This window comes from Rissa tridactyla, chromosome 4 (genome assembly GCF_028500815.1).
Source record: "Rissa tridactyla isolate bRisTri1 chromosome 4, bRisTri1.patW.cur.20221130, whole genome shotgun sequence".
NCBI lineage: Eukaryota > Metazoa > Chordata > Aves > Charadriiformes > Laridae > Rissa > Rissa tridactyla.
The window spans coordinates 69266536-69286405 of NC_071469.1; the positions used below are offsets into that span (position 1 = coordinate 69266536).

Here is a 19870-nt window from a genome sequence, read left to right on the forward strand (position 1 = left end):
AATTTCTTCCTCACATCTCACCCAAATCTCCCCTCTTTCAGTTTATAACCATTCCGCCTTATCCTATGGTTCCACTCCCTGATCCAGAGTCCCTCCCCAGCTTTCCTGGAGCCCCTTTAGGGACTGGAAGGGGCTGGAAGGTCTCTGCGGAGCCTTCTCTTCTCCAGGCTGAACCCCCCCAACTCTCTCAGCCTGTCCTCACAGCAGAGGTACACTTCTTGAGCCTGTCCAGGTCCCTCTGGATGGCATCCCATCCCTTAGGAGTGTCAACCGCACCACTCAGCTTGGTATCATCTGCAAACTTGCTGAGGGTGCCCTTGATACCGCTGTCCGCGTCATTGATGAAGATACTGAGCAGTACTGGTCCCAGTACGGACCCCCTGAGGGTCACCAATCTCCATCTGGACATTTCTATCCCTGCCACCACCTACCTCCCCTGCTGCTCAAAAAAGCAAGGAGAAACACGATGCGCATCCCAAAACAGCCCCAGCAGGTCCCAACAAGGGTTTCGCAGCCTGCCAAGAGCTTGCCTGGAAAGTCACAGGTGGGGATACACAGATAGATGCAAGTGCAGGGCGACACTCTGCCTCTGGCCAATTTTCAGCCACCGTGTGATGAACTGCATGACGTGCCACAGTGGCTGTAGTTCATCAACTGACCCCAGTGACACCTGTCCCATGGGAAGTACACACGGAAAACATACAGGTTTCCCTTCAACGCATATAAAATCGTCTGCTTCACAAGCTGCAAATACAACGTGCTTGCTCAAAGTATAAATACATTTTCCAAACTCCCACCTTTCCAGCCTCCTCCTAATTACAAGAGTCTCCTGGCCTCCACTATCAACAACGAGGCAGCAACCTGGAGTTCACTCAACACAATATTATTTAAAACTTAATGATGAACATTTGGTGCAATAAAGTGCTGTTCTAACCGATCTGACCTGATAAGACCAAGATGTTTGGGAAGGACAGCAGCTCTGTTGCAAGTCTAGTCAGCATTCTGAGCATCAGTGCCATTACAGGGTATAAATACACAGAGGCTATTGGAGCTGAAATTAGAATAAAATATTATACATTGCCCAGCAAGCTGATGTCTAGAATACAGTGGAAATCCTGCAAATGGGGAAGACATCAATTTGATTTTTAAGTTTGTTTAAAGCAGTTTTAACATTAAACAAGTAAACATTTATAACTGAATAAATAGTTTTCAGTTTAGTCAAGGAGCATTCAGTGGATGTTGGCATAAATATTCAGTTATGGAAATTATTTGATTGAAATAGATTTTTACATGCCATAAATAAACATTGTCTGCGATGAACACACACTCCCAACAAGCGGCGCGAATTAGAGAGCCACTGATGCCTAATGCCAGCCTTTGAAAATGTTTTATTTAGAAGCACTTCTGCTCACCGTGCAGCCAGCCAAATCCCATCTGCCTGGGGTTTTCTAAACCTTCATCTCACCACGGTATTAAATGCCCGGAGCAGAAGCCCGGCTGCAGGGGCAGCGCGGTGGGTGCTGCATCCCTGTGCCCAGGGATGGGGCAGGTTTAACAGAGGACTGTGCCAAGGGAGCAAATAAAATGATAAACCAGGAGCCCGCGGTATGTCAGCATCGCTGCGGAGCCAGTCTGTTTGGCCTTGGTGGAAATCAGGGGCAAGAAATCTGTGTGTTTTACCAAAATCCGTTGTGGCTTCGGGGCTAGCAGAACTATGGCTGGATGCGGGCACAGGAGCGATGCTCTCCCCAGGCAGAGAGCATCGTCCTAGCACTCAGGGTAGCTTTTAGCCACATGAAGTGACACATAGGTGACAAGTTAGGCTTTTTCTAAATATATTTATGAATAAATGCCCTCAAGTTCAGGAGTATTTGTGGTGCCGGCCTGGATGGGGGTGGCTCTGCACAACCTTGTAAAGAAGCAGATGAGCTCAGCATCAAGCTGGAGAAAGTCAGGGATGACCTGAGCAGGGATAAAATTAAAAATAAAAAAAAAAAATTAAAAAAACACCAAAAAAAAAGGAAAGGCGAGAATTGGAATTTCGATTCTGCTGTCACACCTGTGACATCACCACGGTCACACAGGACCTGAGCGGTAGCAAGGAAAGGGGCAGAGCTGTGGGCTGGGCCCCGACCCCGCCATCCAGCGCCGGTGCAGTAGCAAGGATCCAAAACACAGAGATTTCTCGAAAGAAAGCAAGCACAGGGCACCTGCAGGATAAAATCCCTGAGAGCTACAGCTTACCAAGAAAAAGCCACATATTTCTGGACACTGCAGCCTGAGCCCTCACGACGGCAGCGAAATCGCGGGCGGACTGTGCCATCTAGCTTCTACACTCAGACACAGATTGCTACACTGTGTTTTCAGCCCTACACACTGAAGCCACCCGTGTCCAAGGACAGCAAAAACCCTCGCAGCCTTGGAGCTGGAAGTGTGTGCCATGCTGCCAACTGGCACAGGGATTGGGGGAGGATGGGTGGATGGAGAGTCTGTGTCAGAACCTGCCCAGAGTCACTCTTGGAGAAAGGCTGCCCAGCACTACACCTGGGCATCGCTGTTATGGTTTGAGGAACCCCTAACAGTTTATTTTGGTTTAGACAATTATTCTCTCACCTGATGACCCCTCCCCTCCCCAGCTTGGGTCAAGCGCCCAGGTCTCGCTCCTCCTCATCCCTGCACCTGGTGAGCTCGAAAACACTGAGACCTTGAAACCCACATCCAATAGCTGGGTATAAAAGTAAATATTTTCACCATTCAGTCTTCTAAAAGTACAGTTTTCCCAAGTATTAGAATAGGCTTTACCAAAAAGTAAAATTACTGAAAGAGAAATCAGTCCTGTCTCACTCAAAGCAGGACAACCACCAAGTGCCATTGTCGGTGATCTCCAGAGCCAGCGTGGGTGACCCACCAGCATAGCACAGAGGAACACATCCACAGCACCCTCACATAGGCAGTAAGTGGACTTCGTCTCACACCTGGACCAGCCACCCTGCACCTCTTCTGGCTGACCCTCGTGCCACCCCAGCGATGTCTGGCAGACACGAGAGCCCAGGGCACTCAAATCCGCACTTGGAGCAGCAGCTCCCACCCTGCACCTGCTCAAAGCAACCAGGGACAAACTCCCTGTTTCTTCCCAAAACTCCTAGGTCCCTTTCTCTCGGCTCAGAGCTGGAGTAATGAACAGCTTTAAGCTCAGCAAACTCCGTTCCAAGCATCGCCTGCAGCTGACACGCGTTGGAGCAGCCTCCAAGCCAGCCCAGGTGGAGCTTGCTCCTTGCAGGAATTCAGTAATGTCAATATTGGGAATATCTGCATCCCTGGACAAGCTGCTATCCCTGTCCCAGCACACTTCACGGTACAGACTGTTATCCCAGTTTCCCAGCTGCAGAACTGAACCCCGTGGCAGAGGAGCAGCTTGCAGAAGGACAAGGAACTCTATTCTGACCCAGGTGATGGGATTCCACCTTGCTGGGCCTGGCACTCACCCTGAGAGTGGGGAAAGCAGCCTGAAGATCCGCCCCAGCCTGCTCCCACAAAGACGCCCCCCTCCAATAAAGCAGACCTTAGAGCGTCAGAGACCAGCTCTGCATGCAAGGGGTCACACACGGCACAGGATTTCACCACAGCCTTCCTGCCACAGCTCACCAGGAGGTATTACACTGTTTTTCCTACCTAAGCATGTCAGACAGCTTCAGTTTTATAGCATAAGGATGAGTTTAAAAGCCAGTGTTTTACCCAAAGCCTTGCAAATTCCTCCTGGAGCCTCTGACAGTCGTAGATGTTATCTGGTGCATAATCCAATGCAATTTAGCATTTTTTTCAACAGTCCAAATCCCCTATAAACTCTATTCCAGCAATTAGAGGTTCATCTCTCTGAAAGCTAAGGCATCACTACCTTTTACTTGGTTCCAAGGAGGCAATGTTATTTCCCTACAGGAAAACATGTATTAGTTGTTTGCCATCAGTGCAAAGTCCTTGAAGAATATTTTGATTTTACCTGTTCTTTGGGGGAATCAGCAGCTCTTTATAAATCACTTCGCTTCCAAATAAGTTTGAGCTTCACATCTGTGCCTCTTCAGAGTCTGTAACCGTCAGCTTTAGGAAGAAACAAAAATGCAATTTTCACTGTGAGCTCAGGAAATTCAAGGTCTTGGCACCTAGTCTTTGGTGTATATTGGGCAATAAATACCTAGTTAGGGCAGCAATTAGGTAAAAAGGCACTACAGTTTGTACTACACCACCTTCCCGCTAGACTTAAAAGATGGGAGCAATAGAATAGGGAAAAGGCAAGGACATTTAAAGCATTTGCAAAATTGCAAGGTGGCAATTCAGGTACTGTAATGTGTGCGAAGTAATTCAAAAACATATTTTAGTTTTGTTGTCAAGTCAGCTTTTGTTGTCAGCTGCTTTTCAATGGCTATCCCTAGCTATTTGGTACAGAGGGTGTTTTTTTATTTGTCAGTTCTTAAGAGGTATATGAAAAGAGCGTGGAATAAAAACCACATCCACTCCATACATTTCACTCCTCTACCCAGTTATCCTTGTCCATGGGGTCCAATCCCAGGCTGGCAGGGGTTGGAAGGGACCTCTGGAGATCATCTCGTCCAACCCCCTGCCAAAGCAGGGTCACCCAGAGCAGATTGGACAGGAACGAGTCCAGGCGGGTTTGGAATGTCTCCAGAGCAGGATACTCCACAGCCTCTCTGGGCAGCCTCTTCCAGGGCTCTGCCACCCCCAAAGGAAAGTTTTTCCTCATGTTGAGATGGAATTTCCCGTGTTCCAGTCTGTGCCCATTGCCCCTTGTCCTGTCACTGGGCACCACTGAGAAGAGTCTGACCCCATCCTCTTGCCACCCACCCTGTAGATATTGCTCAGCATTGATGGGATCCCCTCTCATCTTCTCTTCTCCAGGCTGAACAGCCCCAGGGCTCTCAGCCTGTCCTCAGCACAGAGATGCTCCAGTCCCTGACCATCTTTGTAGCCTCCACTGGACTCTCTCCAGTAGTTCCCTGTCCTTGACCTGGGGAGCCCACCACTGGCACCAGCACTGCAGATGTGGCCTCCCCAGGGCAGAGCAGACAGGGAAGATAACCTCCCTCCACCTGCTGGCCACGCTCTTTTTAGTGTGCCCCAGGAGACCATTGGCCTTGGCCACAAGGGCACATGGCCGGCTCAAGGAACAAGCAACAGCTTAACCAAGTGCCACCAGCTCCTCTGTGGCTCCCCAGCAGCGCTCACAGGGACTCACACCAGCTGCTGAGACCAGCTTGGCGCTGAAGCTCCCCGCTCTCTGCTGGGGGTCAGGAACAGATTGTAACACAGGTTAAAATAATGCTTAAGAACAAATGACTTACTCTTCCCCAGTGAGAACCATAGAAACGTAAGAAATTGAGTAATTGGTTAGAAAAGCAATTTGTGTTTCTGGTTTTTCAGAATCGCACTGAAACAAAAAGCACACACCCCATAGGATTCAACTCTGTAGATCAGCAGATATTGGAAAACAAATAATCAATCACCAAACAATTTTTTTTTTTTCATTTATTTAGCATAGTTCACCTTTACACTGCAGTTTCCGCCTGGGAACCAGGGGTTTGGCCATTTCTCATTCAGAGACTGACAGGCCCAACAGTGCCTCCACCTGCAGCAAGGCTGACCCTTCCCCAGCCCAGCACCGAACCTGGACCAGCACCAGCCAGAGCTTCCCAGGTGCCCCCAAACCCACACCCCTGCGTGCCACACGGGGCTGCCTCTGGGGGCAGCCAGGGGAGCTGCTCGCTCCCCGCCATCCTCCTGGGCTGCGGCAGGCACACCACAGCAGCTCAGCATCATCACACACACCAGTCCACGTGGGACTTTGAGAACTGGTGCATGGTAAGAACATAGAAACCCTTCCAGAAACCTGCTCAGTCTGATGTCACCACCTCCAGGCAAAGGGAAGATCCTAGGATGACAGCATTTTCCCACAGATGATGAAATGGTTTGGGTAGGAATGGACCTTTAAAGGCCATCTAGTCTAACCCCCTGCCATGAGCAGGGACATCTTCAACTAGATCAGGTTACTCAGAGGCCTGTCCAGCCTGGCCTGAAACACTTCCAGGGATGGGGCATCACCCACCTCTGGGCAACCTGGGCCAGCATCTCACCACCCTCAGTGTAGAACATTTCTTCCTTGTATCTAGTCTGAATACACCCTCTCTTTGTTTAAAAAAATCCTCCTTTTCTGGCCCACATACCTGTAAAGGTAAAGTTTGAGGTACAGCTCCGCACCACAGATATGCTCTAACACCCCCATTTTCTACCTCAGCAAGAGCAGAGTTTGCCAGTACCTAACCCAAGCCAGCCTGGCATTACTGGCAGCAGCACTCCAGCAAACTGCCCAGCCATTCACCTACCCGCCATCTTAAGCAAGCCATTCCACTGCTCCACTTGCAAACCTGAGGGCTCTGAGGCATCACGCCAGCATCAGCACTCCCAGGCCCACATGGTTTTTGGGCAGAAAGCTAACGACTTCAAGGCAGACTCTCTGCCTGCCCCCAGTGCAGCACCCACCCCTCTCAGAGGACTACTGTTGAGAGGATGAAAGTCCTGCAGCCACTGGAACCTTTACAAAAGGCAAATGCACACACATCAGTAGGGCAGGGAGACTATTTATTGAGTATAGCTGTGCCGAGATGTTGTCGATGTGTCAGGGAACCCCCGGGAGCTTCTGGCGACAGCCTCATCCTCCCGGCGCTCAGTCCAGCTGCAAGAGAGCGAGAAAAGCGAGAGGCGTCAGCGGGAAGCGGCACACCCACCCCTCCCGCACGGCCCCGGCCCTCACCTTAATGAAGCCGATGTCCTTGGCGTACTGCCGGAAGCACTGCCGGCACATGTTCAGGCCGTACTTGCGGATGAGGCCGTGGCGGTTAGAGCACACGCGGCTACAAGTGAGAGAAGTGAGAGAGCAAGGCCGGTGAGGGGGGGTAATGGCGGCGCGGGGCAGAGGGATGGGCAGAGAAGGGACAGAGCGAGGCGGCTGCTACAGCTGGGAGAACCCAGCAGCCAGCAGGGGAGCCCCCGGGGCGCGTACTGACCAGGAGCGGGAGCCCTGGCCGAACTTCCTGGGGTGGCTCCAGTAGAGCTGCTGGTGGCCCATGCTGCCTGCTTGCCCGCCGAGCTGCAAGAGAAAGATGGCGGCCGGTGCGTGCGCTGATCACCCCCTGCGTGCTCCCGCCCTGCGGCGCGGCCCCGCCCCCCGCCGTGACGTCAGCGGCGGCAGGGCAGTAGAGGCGGCGGCGCGAGCAATGTAAACGCCGGGCGTGGTGGCGCGTGCCTGTAGTCCCAGCTACTCGGGAGGCTGAGCCCGCCGGATCGCTTGAGCCCAGGAGTTCTGGGCTGCAGTGCGCTATGCCGAGCGGGCGTCCGCGCTAAGGCCGGCATCAATATGGTGAGCCCCGGGGAGCCGGGGGACACCAGGTTGACTAAGGAGGGGTGAACCGGCCCAGGTCGGAGACGGAGCAGGTCAAAGCTCCCGTGCCGGTCAGTAGCGGGATCGCGCCTGTGAATAGCCACTGCAGCGTAGCCTGGGCAACACAGAGAGACGCGGGCTCCTTTTGCGGCCGCGCGCCGCTCCCGCCTTTTTCTCCTGCCCTCCTCGCGTGCATACCGCCTCCTGCCGGCCGCCCGCCGCCGCGGGGGCAGTGCGCGCCGCGGCGCCCCCTGCTGGCCTGAAGCTGACACTGCGGGCCGAGCCGCCGCAGGGCAGCCATGTCTGCCGGCCCGGCCTGAGCCACGCAGGACCCATTTCTCTTCCAGTAATCTCACTTTTTGGTAAAGTCTCTTCTAATACTTAGGAAAACTGCACTTTTAGAAAACTCTAGCGTCCAAATTGGTGAAAATATTTACTTTATGGTCAGCTGTGGGATGTGGGTCTCAAGGTTTCAGTGTTTTCAAGTTTAGCCAGGTGCAGGGATGAGGAGGAGCGAGACCCGGGCGCTTGACCCAAGCTGACAATAAGGTTATTTCATACCAAAAACGGCACATTCAATAGGAATTACAAAGTTTGCTGTGGAGTTTTTTTTCCCTCCCTTGATGTCTGGGATCCTGAGCACTCCTCTCCCCGGTGCCGGAGCCCTGAGCCCTTCCCTTCCTCCCGAAGCCGCAGCGCTCGCAGTGTCCCACATTGGCTGTCCCTGCTGGGTGTGCACAGCGTCCTGTGATAGAATGGGCTGGGTATAGTCCTTGTCTATTTTACAATGGTATTGGGATCAATATGGGTTCTTTAAGTGTTATTAATGTTAATTATTTGGTCTTATCCTATTAAATCTGTTTGTATTTCAACCCTCGAGTTTCCTTGTTTTTCCCAATTCCCCTTCCCAGGAGGGGAGGGTTCATCGGGTGAGAGAATAATTGTCTAAATGAGAATAAATTATTGTGGGTTGCTCCAACCATAACGCCTGCATCCCCGCAGCGAGCAGCCCGGGCTCACACAGTGCTGGCTTCACCCATCTTCCACCCCCAAGCCAGGAATTCTGTTAAATTCAGTGGTATTATTTCAATTTCTAAGTGGTATTATTCCAATATCTACTGCAGCCAGGTTTTTGTGATTCTGCAATTAAAGCGACTCTTCCCAGGTGCTGAAATTTCACTGTAGAATGGAGATTCCCAACCTGCCCTATCTCTACCATCATGAATTCTTTAATTTTTCAAATTTTTCACTTTATGTAATTTCTCCCGGTTATTTTGGGAATGAGTCTTTCATGAGGCCTCACGTTCTCCTGTCGTTTAGACAGTCTGAGCCACCTCTGCCTCCAGAGCAGATAACGTGTGATGCTGGCAGCTAAATCAACCAAATGGCGACTGCACAGACAAACACGACTTTTCCCCAAGCTCGGTTTCTGAACATTTCTCTTATTTCTGGTGGTGTTACACCCAAACCCACCCTTCAGCGAGCCAGCCCCACCAGGGACAGGCAGCCACCCCTGAGGTGATGTTCTATCACTTACTGGTAGTGGTTTCTGTTGTCGCTGCGCTGGGCAGAACATCAGTGCTGGTATTTGCTGGTACCTTTGCAAATGAACACACAGAAGGATTTACTGTAAACCCTGTATTCCTCCATTACACGCTGCAATCGTAGAAATTGCCCTAAAAATTTGCCTGTGGTGTTGGACCTGTGGCAGACCCACTCGCCCCCATAAGTGGCCGCATCCCAGGGGCCATCAGGGACCAGCAAGCCCAGAGGGGTCCTCACACCCCCCGACCCCTCAGCTCCTCCATAGACCCTCACACCCACCCCCCCCTCAGCTCCTCCATGGCTGCTCAGCTCCCCCATGGACCCTCACACCCGCCACCCCCTCAGCTCTTCCATGGACCCTCACACCCGCCACCCCCTCAGCTCTTCCATGGAACCTCACACCCACCGCCCCCTCAGCTCTTCCATGGAACCTCACACCCACCGCCCCCTCAGCTCCTCCATGGCCGCTCAGCTCCCCCATGGACCCTCACACCCTCCACCCCCTCAGCTCTTCCATGGACCCTCACACCCGCCACCCCCTCAGCTCCTCCATGGACCCTCACATCCCCCATCCCTTTAGCTCCCCTGTGTCCCCTCACACCTTCAGTCCCCTCAGCTCCTCCACGGCCCCTCACGCCCGCCGTTCCCTCAGCTTCTCCGAGGCGCCTCGCACGTGCTACCGTCTCTTCCCGCCCAGCCCAGCCCAGCCAACCGCCTCCTGCAGGGGGCGCCGGCGCGCAGACCTGCGCTGAGGGGCCCTCGCTCGGGCTGCCCGGAGCTGCCGGTAGTGTCGGTACCGCCCGCACCGCCGCCGTCCCCGCCCGCCCTGAGAGCCCTTCCACTGGGCGGCCCCGCGGCCCCTGCCCGGCGGTGGCGGCGGTCGGCCGGGCCCACGGCAGCCCGGCATCGCGGCGGGCGCCTGCGCGCGGGGAGCGCGGGAGGCCCCCGGGCGGTGCCGCCCGCCCCGGATCGGACGGTTGTCCGGCGGCGGGGCGGGCGGCGATGCGGCTGCAGTGCGAGGTGGAGGTGATCAGCCGGCTCCTGCCCACCTGCGGGCTGCGGGGCCGCGGCCGCGGCACCAGGGCCCTCCTCTCGCTGGGCCGCCCGCCCGGACGGGCCTGGGGCGGCGGGGTTTACCTCATGGTGTGCACGGCGAGGGACCGGGTCGGTACGCGCTACAAGGTGGGGACCGGAGCGGGGCGAGGGTGGGGGAGCCGGGCCCGGCTGGGGGGGTCCCCTCGTCCCGCCGCGGCTGATGATGTCCCGCTGTGCCCCGCAGGTGCAGGAGAACATCGAGCGGTTCTTCACCCGGTTCGTGGAGGAGGGCAAGGCCACCGTGCGCCTCCGGGAGCCCGCCGTGGACGTCTGCCTCAGCAAGGTGGGTGCCGGGCCGGGGCACCCCTGAGGAATCGGTGCTCCCACTCGAAAGCCAGCGGCCTGCGGGGGCGGCAGGGCGGCTCGCCGGGGTGCTGGACGGGCCCCAGTGGTCCCCGGGCTTGGGGTCCATCCAGCAAATGCCACACAGCGACTAAGTCCTGTCTTAACAGTCTCTTTTGGCCTCCTACAACTTTGGCATAGGAGGTGTAAGGGAGGCGGCGTGGAGGAGCTTGGCTTTGTATGTGCTCAGCAGGCTACAGCAAAAAGGGAGGTATAAAGAAACCCGCTCATTTTGTGCCAGGAAGGCTGAGTCCAGCTTCTTTGTTGGGCTGCGTTCTGGTTCTCCCTCCTTCTGCTCCCTCCGGAGAGACAGCAGGAGCAGAAAAGTCCATTTCACCTATAGTTCTTTGTCTTCTATTTAGAAAGCAACAACTCTTTTCATCTCTGTGATGCAACGTCTTGCCCTTTGGCCATGAGTTCTATCAAACAGGTCATTGCTTATAGTTTTTCTAACTAAAAACTGAGAAATATTCATGTCCAAGTGGGTAAGCAGCGTGCCCACTGTGGTTTTCAGAGCTCGAAACGCACGGTATGGATCAGCAGTAGAGGCACCATCTCACCTTAATGCTTAGCTGACAGTAGGACTCACCAATGTATTTGTTTACAGTGCATAGGATATTTGGAAGCTGTTAAAATGCTTTTAATAATGCTAAATTCACCAAAAAAATTTACACATTAACGGTCAGTTTTTACACCGTTCATTTTTTTTTCTGTGCCTGTTCTAGTAATCTTTTGTAGCCTTGTAGAAAAGGACAGCAGGATGGCTTTTCTAACTTAGAGTTAGGATGTGTTAATAAAAGCAACTAACAGTGATTTTTTGTTTGGAAAATCACTTTGACTTCCCATTGCAACTGTGATTCTTTGGCCCAAAGGAGATCCTTTAATAATTTCAGTGATGTCAGACCGAGCAGCTGTAATCATGAGTGCTGAAGTTTACTCCTTCAGAAGCAAAATGTTTTCTCAAAGGGCCTGGCTAAGGAGAAATGCACGAGGTGTGTTTAAACTCCAGCTGCAACAGGCACCAACAACAATTTTGCCAGAGCACAGTGGGGCTCAGGGCAGGCTGCGAGGTCTGCTTAAGAAACAATGTGAATTAATCTGTACTCAGGATGGTCACATACTGAAAAGAAAACAAATACGACCCAGCAAGAAAGAAAAAGTGATTATTTTATTGGGAGTAAGGCCAATAACTGAATATAAGCCTGAATATAGTTGTGGTAGCCTAAGGTTTTGCAGAATATGGTGCAGGACTACGGTGATTAGGAAGTACCTTGTCTGTGCAAGAGTGAAGACTATGGTGGTAAGGAAGGCAGCCTTAATTTGATGAAGAGAGCAGTTCGCCTTAGCAGGGTTAAACAGAAAAGAAGCAGTGTGTGTCCAAATCCAATTGAATTGTTTTTCTTGTCGTAAGCAAATGTGCTCTTATGCAAAAAAGAAAACTCATTCATGTTGCGTTAGATCCAGAATAACTTCTTGTTCTACATCCTTTACTCTGAGTATTTCTGCTGAAGTGTGAGAAGTCAAAAAGCTTTATCGTGGAACAAAGGTGCAAAAGCAGGCCTGTTGTGATAATACATATTCCTCTTAAATGCTCCAAATCCAGAAAACCAATTTAAGATTATTGATAATTTTTCCATAGTGTTTCTGCTATTTCATAATTTCATTACAGAAAGGCTTTTTAACTCTCAAAGATGGACAAAAGCTTTGTAGAAAAGAGATTTCCAGGTATGTCTATGCTCATTGCGTGCAGCGACCATGCAAAACTCCACTCTTTGTACTCTGCCAGGCGGTGCCATTTGCTGCATTCAGCCACATCAGAAATTAAGCTGAGAAACATCCGTCCAGAGCATTCAACCCTGGAGCAAAAATCATAAAATCACTGTGGTTTGGTTTGGTTTTTTCCTTCAGCAAGCCTGTGCCTGCTACATCGCACGCAAAGTCTGAAATCCATGTAATCTCTGATTGCCCTGTCATCATTCATTTAGTTCTGAAACAAGGGACTCGTAAGGCATTAACGCATATTAACCTCTTTTCCCAACATCTTTTCTGTGGTGCAGACTTCAGACTTGTGGCAGAAAACTGTATCCTGAGCGCTTCCAACTAATTCTTTGCCTTTTTCCTTAGATGTATCTTATTATTTTTCTCAAGATATTCAAGGTTTCTCAACAACAAGGTTTACAGGTACTACACTACCTTTACGAAGGTATTGTGGAGGAAATTATGTGTCTCAAAGATTCAGAATACAAAGTACTCTTACTTTCAATTCACATGAACAGTGCAAACTTACTCTTAATATCCTAGAGCTTTTGGCTACAAGAAACTGGTATCTGTTGTGTCTCATGCTTTGAGATCAAAGAAATATTGCCTGTAATTCAAGTCTAATGTATAGTTAGTTATTTTACTTGGTGTTTACAGATATGAAGGACTTTTTTCTTCTTGCTTCCAAGTTTAGTTAGCTAATTATTGCCCTTGGAAACATGACGAATCTGCCTGTAGTTAGGGAGAGTCCCATAGCTAGATGTTTTTGTTAAATTCGTTGAGATAATGAACACTGGTGGTCTTGGATAACAAAGGTATTTGATGTGCAACTTGCTTATCTCTGGAGGATACCGCATCAGGACATAAGAGAACAGATGTGCACAGGGTGATTGAGGAGATCGGTCATTAGGTTAGCAATGCAGTCAAATATGTTTGACCATTATTGTCTTTATATCACAGTAGCATCCAGAAGTTTCCAAGATCATTGCTCTGTTGTGCTCAGTACTTGTAGCGTATTATGTAAGCTAGTTCTGGACACTCTAGAATCTGGTATAAACAAATACATTTAGGAGCAAAATTGTCTTTTGGGTGCAGAAATGGGTGTCACTAGGCTTGGGGAAGTTACAGCTGGGAACAGTGCAAACCTCTCAACTCCACGCCATCCCAAAACTCCAAGTTTGTTCTTTCCTGCAATGAGAGGTGACTTTTCCTTGTATGGATGCATCGTGCTTTTTGTTTTAGAATTCACTTTATAGGTTAGTGTCTGTCAGCTGCACTTCAGGTTGAGTAGAGACGTGCTAGAAAATGTAGAAGAGAAATAGTTGGTCACCTTCTTATTCATAAAAGTTGATTATATCAGTACAACAAATGTATCACGGCTTTCTTGACCTTTATTTAAAATACAGGTCATTAATTTCATGCTCTGTCCTTACTGCCATTGTATTATATCCCATCTAAAGCAAAATTGGTCAGTTGTTTGCAGGACTGCAAATAATTATCCTCTTGTTTGAGGCTGGCACAACCAAAAAGAGCTGTGTGTGACCAGAAGCACCTATTTAACCTGCCTTGAAGCTTTCCACCTTCCTTTGTGTTTAGATTTAACCTGAGTTTCCACGCTTATTGTTCCCAGCAACTTTCAGAAATGATTGTGTCAAGTTTTAGATTTCCGATTTGCGCGTGTGTGTTTTTATAAACTGTCCCTTTATCATGCTGGAGGTTAGGAAGATCACAGTGCATCAGGTGGTTTTTTTCCTGTACTTTATTTTCAGCTGTGAATTCAGTGCTTTGTTCTTTTTCTGAGTAATGCCATGCAGTTTGTTTGATCTAGATTATTCAGAGAGGTTGTAACTTCTCATTGAAATTGCATGCTATTTGTTCTTAAATACTCTAAACAGCACATCAACCTGGTAGACCCGAGTTGTTTCCCATTTCATTGCCCTGCTGAGTTGGTAGCTCCTGATACATGTACAAAATAGTTCAGAAAGTGTTAGCACAAATGAGCACAAGGATAATGAACTTTTAATTCCACATTTGTGTTTTTCTGTAGGCAAATGCCAGCAATTTAAAGAATTTCCTTTCAGCTGTGAGACTGGCTCACCAAGGGACTGACATAGGAGCTCTCCCGCTCTCTGCTTTGGTACCAGCAAAGACGTCAGAAGTTGAAAAACCTAAGACCAAAATGATCATAACTTCCAGAAGGGACTACCCTCTCACCAAAAACTTTCCTTACTCCCTTGAACATCTCCAAGCCTCATACTGCAAACTTGCTCGGATCGACATGCGTGTCCTTTGTTTGAAGAAACTCCAAAAACTAGACCTAAGTCATAATCATATCAAGCAGCTGCCAGCTACTATTGGTGACCTGATCTGTCTTCAGGAGCTTAATTTGCACGACAATCACCTGGAGTCCTTCAGTGGGGCTCTGTGCAACTCCACCCTGCAGAAGTCTCTTCAGTTCTTGGACCTCAGCCAAAATAAAATTAAAGCACTTCCAATTCAGTTTTGCCAGCTGCGTGAACTCGTTAACCTAAAGCTCGATGACAATGAGTTGATTAGGTTGCCATTCAAGATTGGCCAGTTAGATCATCTGCGCTTTCTGTCGGCAGCTCGAAACAAACTTCCGTTCTTGCCCAGTGATTTTAGGAAACTCTGTCTTGAGAACTTGGATCTCTTTGGAAATCCTTTTGAACAGCCTAATCCGCTTGTTCCCAACATACAACTGAAAATACCATTGACTTTATTAGAGTGCGCAGCAAGAGCAACTATAAATTACAGGTAAGAGTAGCAGGATGGGTAGACATTACACCTAATCCCTTTCAAATTTGTCAAGTCTAAACTTTCCTGACTTGATTTTTTTTTTTCCTGTCAGTGGCAATTGCTCTTCACCTACTAAAATCATGAGGTTAAAGTTGCTTCTAATTCCACTTGTAAAATTATCCCTTTGTTATACAGGATAACACCGTAATCAGTGACTTGGAAGCATTTAGAGAAAGCCATAGGTTGAAATGTTTTTATCCACAAAATGGGGGCACCGTAACAGAATATTCTTTCCCAAGCAAGAATCAGTTCTACAACCCTGAACCAATTCTGGTATTTTGTGTTGAGGAGCTTACATTGCAGTGGATTGTGTGGCACAGATCATATTTTATGTTGGGCTCTAGCTTGGAAAATGCTTTCAGACCTGGTTGCCCTTCATCCTGTGCTCACATTAAAGTACGCTAAAACCGTGTGTAATACCCGTGAGCCCATCACTGTCCTTTCCTGTGTGAGAACAGCGTGTTGGCAAAAGGTTACCTTCACGGTTACAGACATGGATCTGTCTGCTTCTGCTCGAAGTGGGACCTTGCACAAGCCGAGTAGTGTTAGAAAGGTAGCGCAAGGTCGCCTCTCAGAGGGCGAATGTGACACCGGAGTTGGCATTGCCCACTGTGGGCTTCTCCCTACCTTAGGTATTCCTTCAGCTGTTAATTTCCTTTGGTGGTGCAGTGAGGGTTTTCCGTCTTAGGCGGAGAAGCCCAGTTCTAAGGTAATTTAAAAATTATTATTTCACCAAGTACACACGAGCCTGGCCAGGCTGCTGTTTGTTACCAGTTTTCTCTCCTTCCTTCACACTGCTGACATAGCTCTGCCTGCGTGCCGCTGCCTGTGATCCTTCCAGCACCAGGTGCTGCTACTCCCACCCCGTTCTGGGTGGAAAGGGAGCAAGAAGATGCAAAAGAGTCACGGGTACAGAAAGGGGGTGAGAGACAGACTGGAAATGTTCCTAATCTCCATTCTGTGCCCGTTCCTGCCTTGGGGGTGGGGAGCGCCCCATAAACGTGGGTTAATTGCTCAGAAGTCTGTGCTAAAGGTGTCCACAGGCACGCAGGGCACACCCTGGAAATGAGCAGAGCAGCCAAATGTTCTGCTTCAAAACCCACTTCTGACCTTGCTGATTTTATTACAGCAGTTAAACTCCACGTGTCTCCTTTCCCAACTTTATAGAAATTGCAGTGGTTTTGATACAACTATTATTAGGGCTTGGGTTTTTTTCCCAGAAAATGTAATCCCTCAACACTGGTGAGATTTTGGTGCTCAGTTACCGGAGTACCTAAGGATACCTGGTTGTTAGCGCAGCCCCTGGCCCCCATGCAGCAGGCTTTAAGAAAATGGCACCACGCAGAACAAAAAAGGCTCTTCTGTTCCAGGAGCCTCAGTGAGACGAGGGTGCCCACGGGTCTGTAATTATTAGGAGACAGCATTGGTCAGAGTGCTGATTATCCAATTATTATTATTGGGCCTTTGAGCAACCTGGTCTAGTGGGAGGTGTCCCTGCTCAGGGCAGGGGGTTGGAACGAGATGGTCTTTAAGGTCTCTTCCAACCTAAACCCTTCTATGAAATGGAAAAGAAAAAGAAAAAAAAGTCTAACAAGTGGGCAGCAGACATCCTGTCTGCCATTCATTGGATGTGAGAATTAACAAAGAATGAGAAACAGAGTGATGATGGGCTGTAAAAACCTCGAGAAAGGAAGAAAACAGAAGGAGGGAAGATGCGAAAGAAAATGTTTGGAAATCAATCTTCATAGTGACATTCTGAGCAAGTGCCAGAGCTGTGAAGATGCTCTTCCTGACCGGAAAAAAAAAAAGATGTCCTGAAATTGAGGTGGTGGAAAAAAAACCCACAGGAGTCTTAGCTATGTGAATGATGGTATGTAGAAAGAATTGGGAATATGTAGGTGTAGTCGGGCTGTGAGTCAGTGAGACCCAGTCTGTGAGTGTCGAGTGACAGCTGGCACTGGCGATACCCACGCTTTGAAGTTAACTCGAGAGAGTACTTCAGGGAAACTATTTATTTTGTACCCCAAACACAATGCCCCCCTGCTGCGAATTTAAAAGAAGCAATTCTTTTTCCTGTCTCTGGATGTCATCATTGACACGATGGACAAAAAGAGCAGTATATTAAGAGAACCTTAATTTATTGCCCACAATGTAGTACTACTGGGAAAAATCTCATTTTATCTCTTGTTTCCTCTGGATGCAGCGTTTTTACGCTCCTACCACTTCTTCATATTAGAGAGTGAGGAGTAAATTATGGGTGCTTTGTCAGGCCAGGATGAAATACAGTGATTTTCCTGGCTAATGTGAGGGAAGAGCAGGTGTGCGCCCAGTTCTCTCATTCTTAATCTTCTTTTTAATTCTCTAATTCTCTGTGGCTGTGGTACAGGTTATGATTTATGTGAAACCCCTGGTTCCCATTGCAGTGTCTTCGAGAGTTCAGGTCCTTGGTACTTAGGGGTCAGTAACATGGTTGTATGTTTTCAGGGACTGTCTTGGAGAGTGGCATTTAATTCCAATATTGCAAGTGGCAAAATTTAAAATTTGCCTTGTCTATGATCCTGGAAAGGTGTTTTTTCCAACTGGTGCATATGGCATGTCACTGTGTTTGAGTGACGTTGGTTAATTTTGTAGTGAATTCACACTTGCTCCTCTTGTTCAACAGAATCCCTTATGGTTGTCATCTCCTTCCTTCTCACCTCTGCGAAGATCTGGAAGTGGCTAAAACATGCCAGTGCGGCAGGGCCTGTCTGAGCAGCTTCATTCAGATCACAGTGACCATGAATCTCCATCATGTAGCTCACACCGTGGTCCTCGTGGATAACATGGGAGGTACGGAAGCACCCATCATCTGCTACTTCTGTTCTCTAGACTGCTATTCCCAGTTCCTGGACAGGTACCTGCAGAGTAACGGGTGACCATTATCGGGCGCAAGAGCTCTGCCTGAAGTTCTGTCCAGTGATGGAGGAGCCTGAAATTGTTTTCTGCTTGTTAATGTCAGTCTTGCAGTGAGGGGGCACTGTCAGCCTGATCCTGTGGCCTGACTGTTCCTCCACCACTAGAGTCTCTCTTCGGTTGGAATAAAGAGCGATGCTTAGCTTGAATGAATCTTTCTTAGAACATATTTTGCTTTCTTTTTCCTATTACTGTGACTTTGTTCGGAGTATCATGGCAGTTGTCTTTGCTTTGTGGCGTAAGTGGTTTCTTCTTGCTAGGAGAAGGGAGGTGAACGTGTATCAAACTGCTTTGCTTACACTTAAGGCTCTGAACTCTGCCGACAGAAGATGACTGCGTCGGCTTTATCCCTGGACTGGGCTCTTCCCGACTTGTTTACTTGTAGAGCAACTTGTTAGGCTGCTACGAGAAGAAATTACGGTGTGAGCAGTGTAAAACTGGTCATGCAATTCCAGGTGCTTTTTAAAAAGTTCTGTTCAAGCGTTCTCGCTTCAAGCAGGGACCAGCGTTGCTGGTTTTTTTACCCGAGCAGATGTTTATGGGTTTATCTCTTTGTGATACAAGAAGTGTCTTTTTCTAAATATGTGACCTAAACTTTGTTTCTTAACTCTCATGTTTTTAAGGTTCTTGAATTGTTCACTGTGTCACAGCTTATTAAATTTTGAAACCCTTCTATGTATATGTGAATTGTGTTTTCTCTAATGAGTTTTTCATCCAGTGTATTCTAGGGATTAGCTCCTGCCCTTTTTCCTGGTGAAGGTACCAAAATACTGGAGAGTATCCACACACCCTTACTTCATTTCTTGTCAGCTGGTCCGTGGCTGGGGTATTGAAACGGCACAGAACAAGAGTCCCTTGAAATGTCTGGAGGCATCCCATGCCCCGGGACACGTGATGGCTTGGAGGGAGGATGTTACGCTGTTATTTTTGAAGCGGTATTGACTGCCCAGGAGTGACTTGCGCATTCTGCATCTCTTTGGGTCGTAGGTAAATGCGCCGCTGTGTAGTTTCAATAGGAAAACAAGACATTTGTAGTTAGCAAGTGCAGAACCAATCTAGACGGGGCTTCAGAAGACAGCCTGATGCAATGTGTATCGGGAGGAGCGGCCTGAAAGGTGGCAGCGGGCTTTGGAAGAAGGTACTGGCTTCATCCACATTTTCAAAATCATCAGTTTCAAACCATTGAAATCCAATGGCTAATCCAAGCCATTGACAGCAGAAGCAAGTATTGAAGCACGCCTACTGAAGGGCTTTGCTCTGACAAGGCTAGGGGATGCGTTTCCCTGAGGAAGAGGAACCTTTATTCTAGAAATATTGAGCGTCATTAAAACTTTCTGCAAATGTCAAAGTACCGTGGACTGTGATGTCTTTATACAGTATTTGTAAAACAGTAACTTTTAAGCAAATACAGGAAGATTTGGATGAATCGTCTCTTATGTTGCTCTTCAGCTACAGAGAACTTGTGAAGGAGGAGGCCAAGTGTGCCTGTTTACCTCAACAACCATCTCCGAAAAGCACCGCAGAGGTAACCCTGGGAGCTTTTAAATAGTCATATGCTAATGCTGCTGTAAAGGGAGCCAGAGCTCGTCCTGATTGCAGCAGCCTGGAGATTACTCATTTGCAAAAATACCTTTTAGGTGGAGTGCGTGATTAAGAGGAGGGAAGTGGAGGAGACAGAGAAATTGGGCCTCCTGTGGGACTCCAGGAATTTTTGATGCAGCTGCAGATGTGTGGGTGGCCGCAGCCTCCCGGAAAGCCAGATGTGCAGGGTGGTGGAGGAGCCCCACCTGCCTGGCCTGGAGGCGAGCAGCTGGCTGGTGTGGGCTCAGCTGGGAAGTCCTTTCCAAGCCCTGCTGCACTGGGAGAAGGGACCAGCTGGGGGTTAAAGGCTGATGTGAAAAGGAGCGTGGCCTC

General features: G+C 49.1%; 2 protein-coding genes across 2 annotated transcripts; one reads left to right on the top strand and one right to left on the bottom strand.

The window, feature by feature from the left end:
• Positions 1–6631: 6631 nt before the first annotated feature.
• Positions 6632–7228, bottom strand: RPS29 (ribosomal protein S29). Its single transcript, XM_054201366.1, has 3 exons — positions 7074–7228; positions 6821–6920; positions 6632–6742 (listed from the first exon to the last, which is right to left on the bottom strand). The coding sequence occupies exons 1-3, from the start codon at positions 7133–7135 to the stop codon at positions 6734–6736; spliced, it is 171 nt and encodes a 56-aa protein (XP_054057341.1). The 5' UTR covers positions 7136–7228; the 3' UTR covers positions 6632–6733.
• A 2710-nt stretch (positions 7229–9938) lies between these two features.
• Positions 9939–18631, top strand: LRR1 (leucine rich repeat protein 1). Its single transcript, XM_054200452.1, has 4 exons — positions 9939–10174; positions 10272–10370; positions 14235–14962; positions 17667–18631. Exons 1-4 carry the CDS (start codon positions 9995–9997, stop codon positions 17917–17919), a joined length of 1260 nt encoding a protein of 419 aa, XP_054056427.1. The 5' UTR covers positions 9939–9994; the 3' UTR covers positions 17920–18631.
• Positions 18632–19870: the final 1239 nt, after the last annotated feature.

Coding starts and splice junctions, on each gene's coding strand:
- LRR1 (XM_054200452.1), top strand. CDS start 9,995: ATGCGGCTGCAGTGCGAGGTGGAGGTGATCAGCCGGCTCCTGCCCACC. Junction 10,175..10,271: donor GGGTCGGTACGCGCTACAAG/GTGGGGACCGGA, acceptor TGTGCCCCGCAG/GTGCAGGAGAACATCGAGCG. Junction 10,371..14,234: donor TGGACGTCTGCCTCAGCAAG/GTGGGTGCCGGG, acceptor GTTTTTCTGTAG/GCAAATGCCAGCAATTTAAA.
- RPS29 (XM_054201366.1), bottom strand. CDS start 7,135: ATGGGCCACCAGCAGCTCTACTGGAGCCACCCCAGGAAGTTCGGCCAG. Junction 6,921..7,073: donor GGCCAGGGCTCCCGCTCCTG/GTCAGTACGCGC, acceptor TCTCACTTGTAG/CCGCGTGTGCTCTAACCGCC.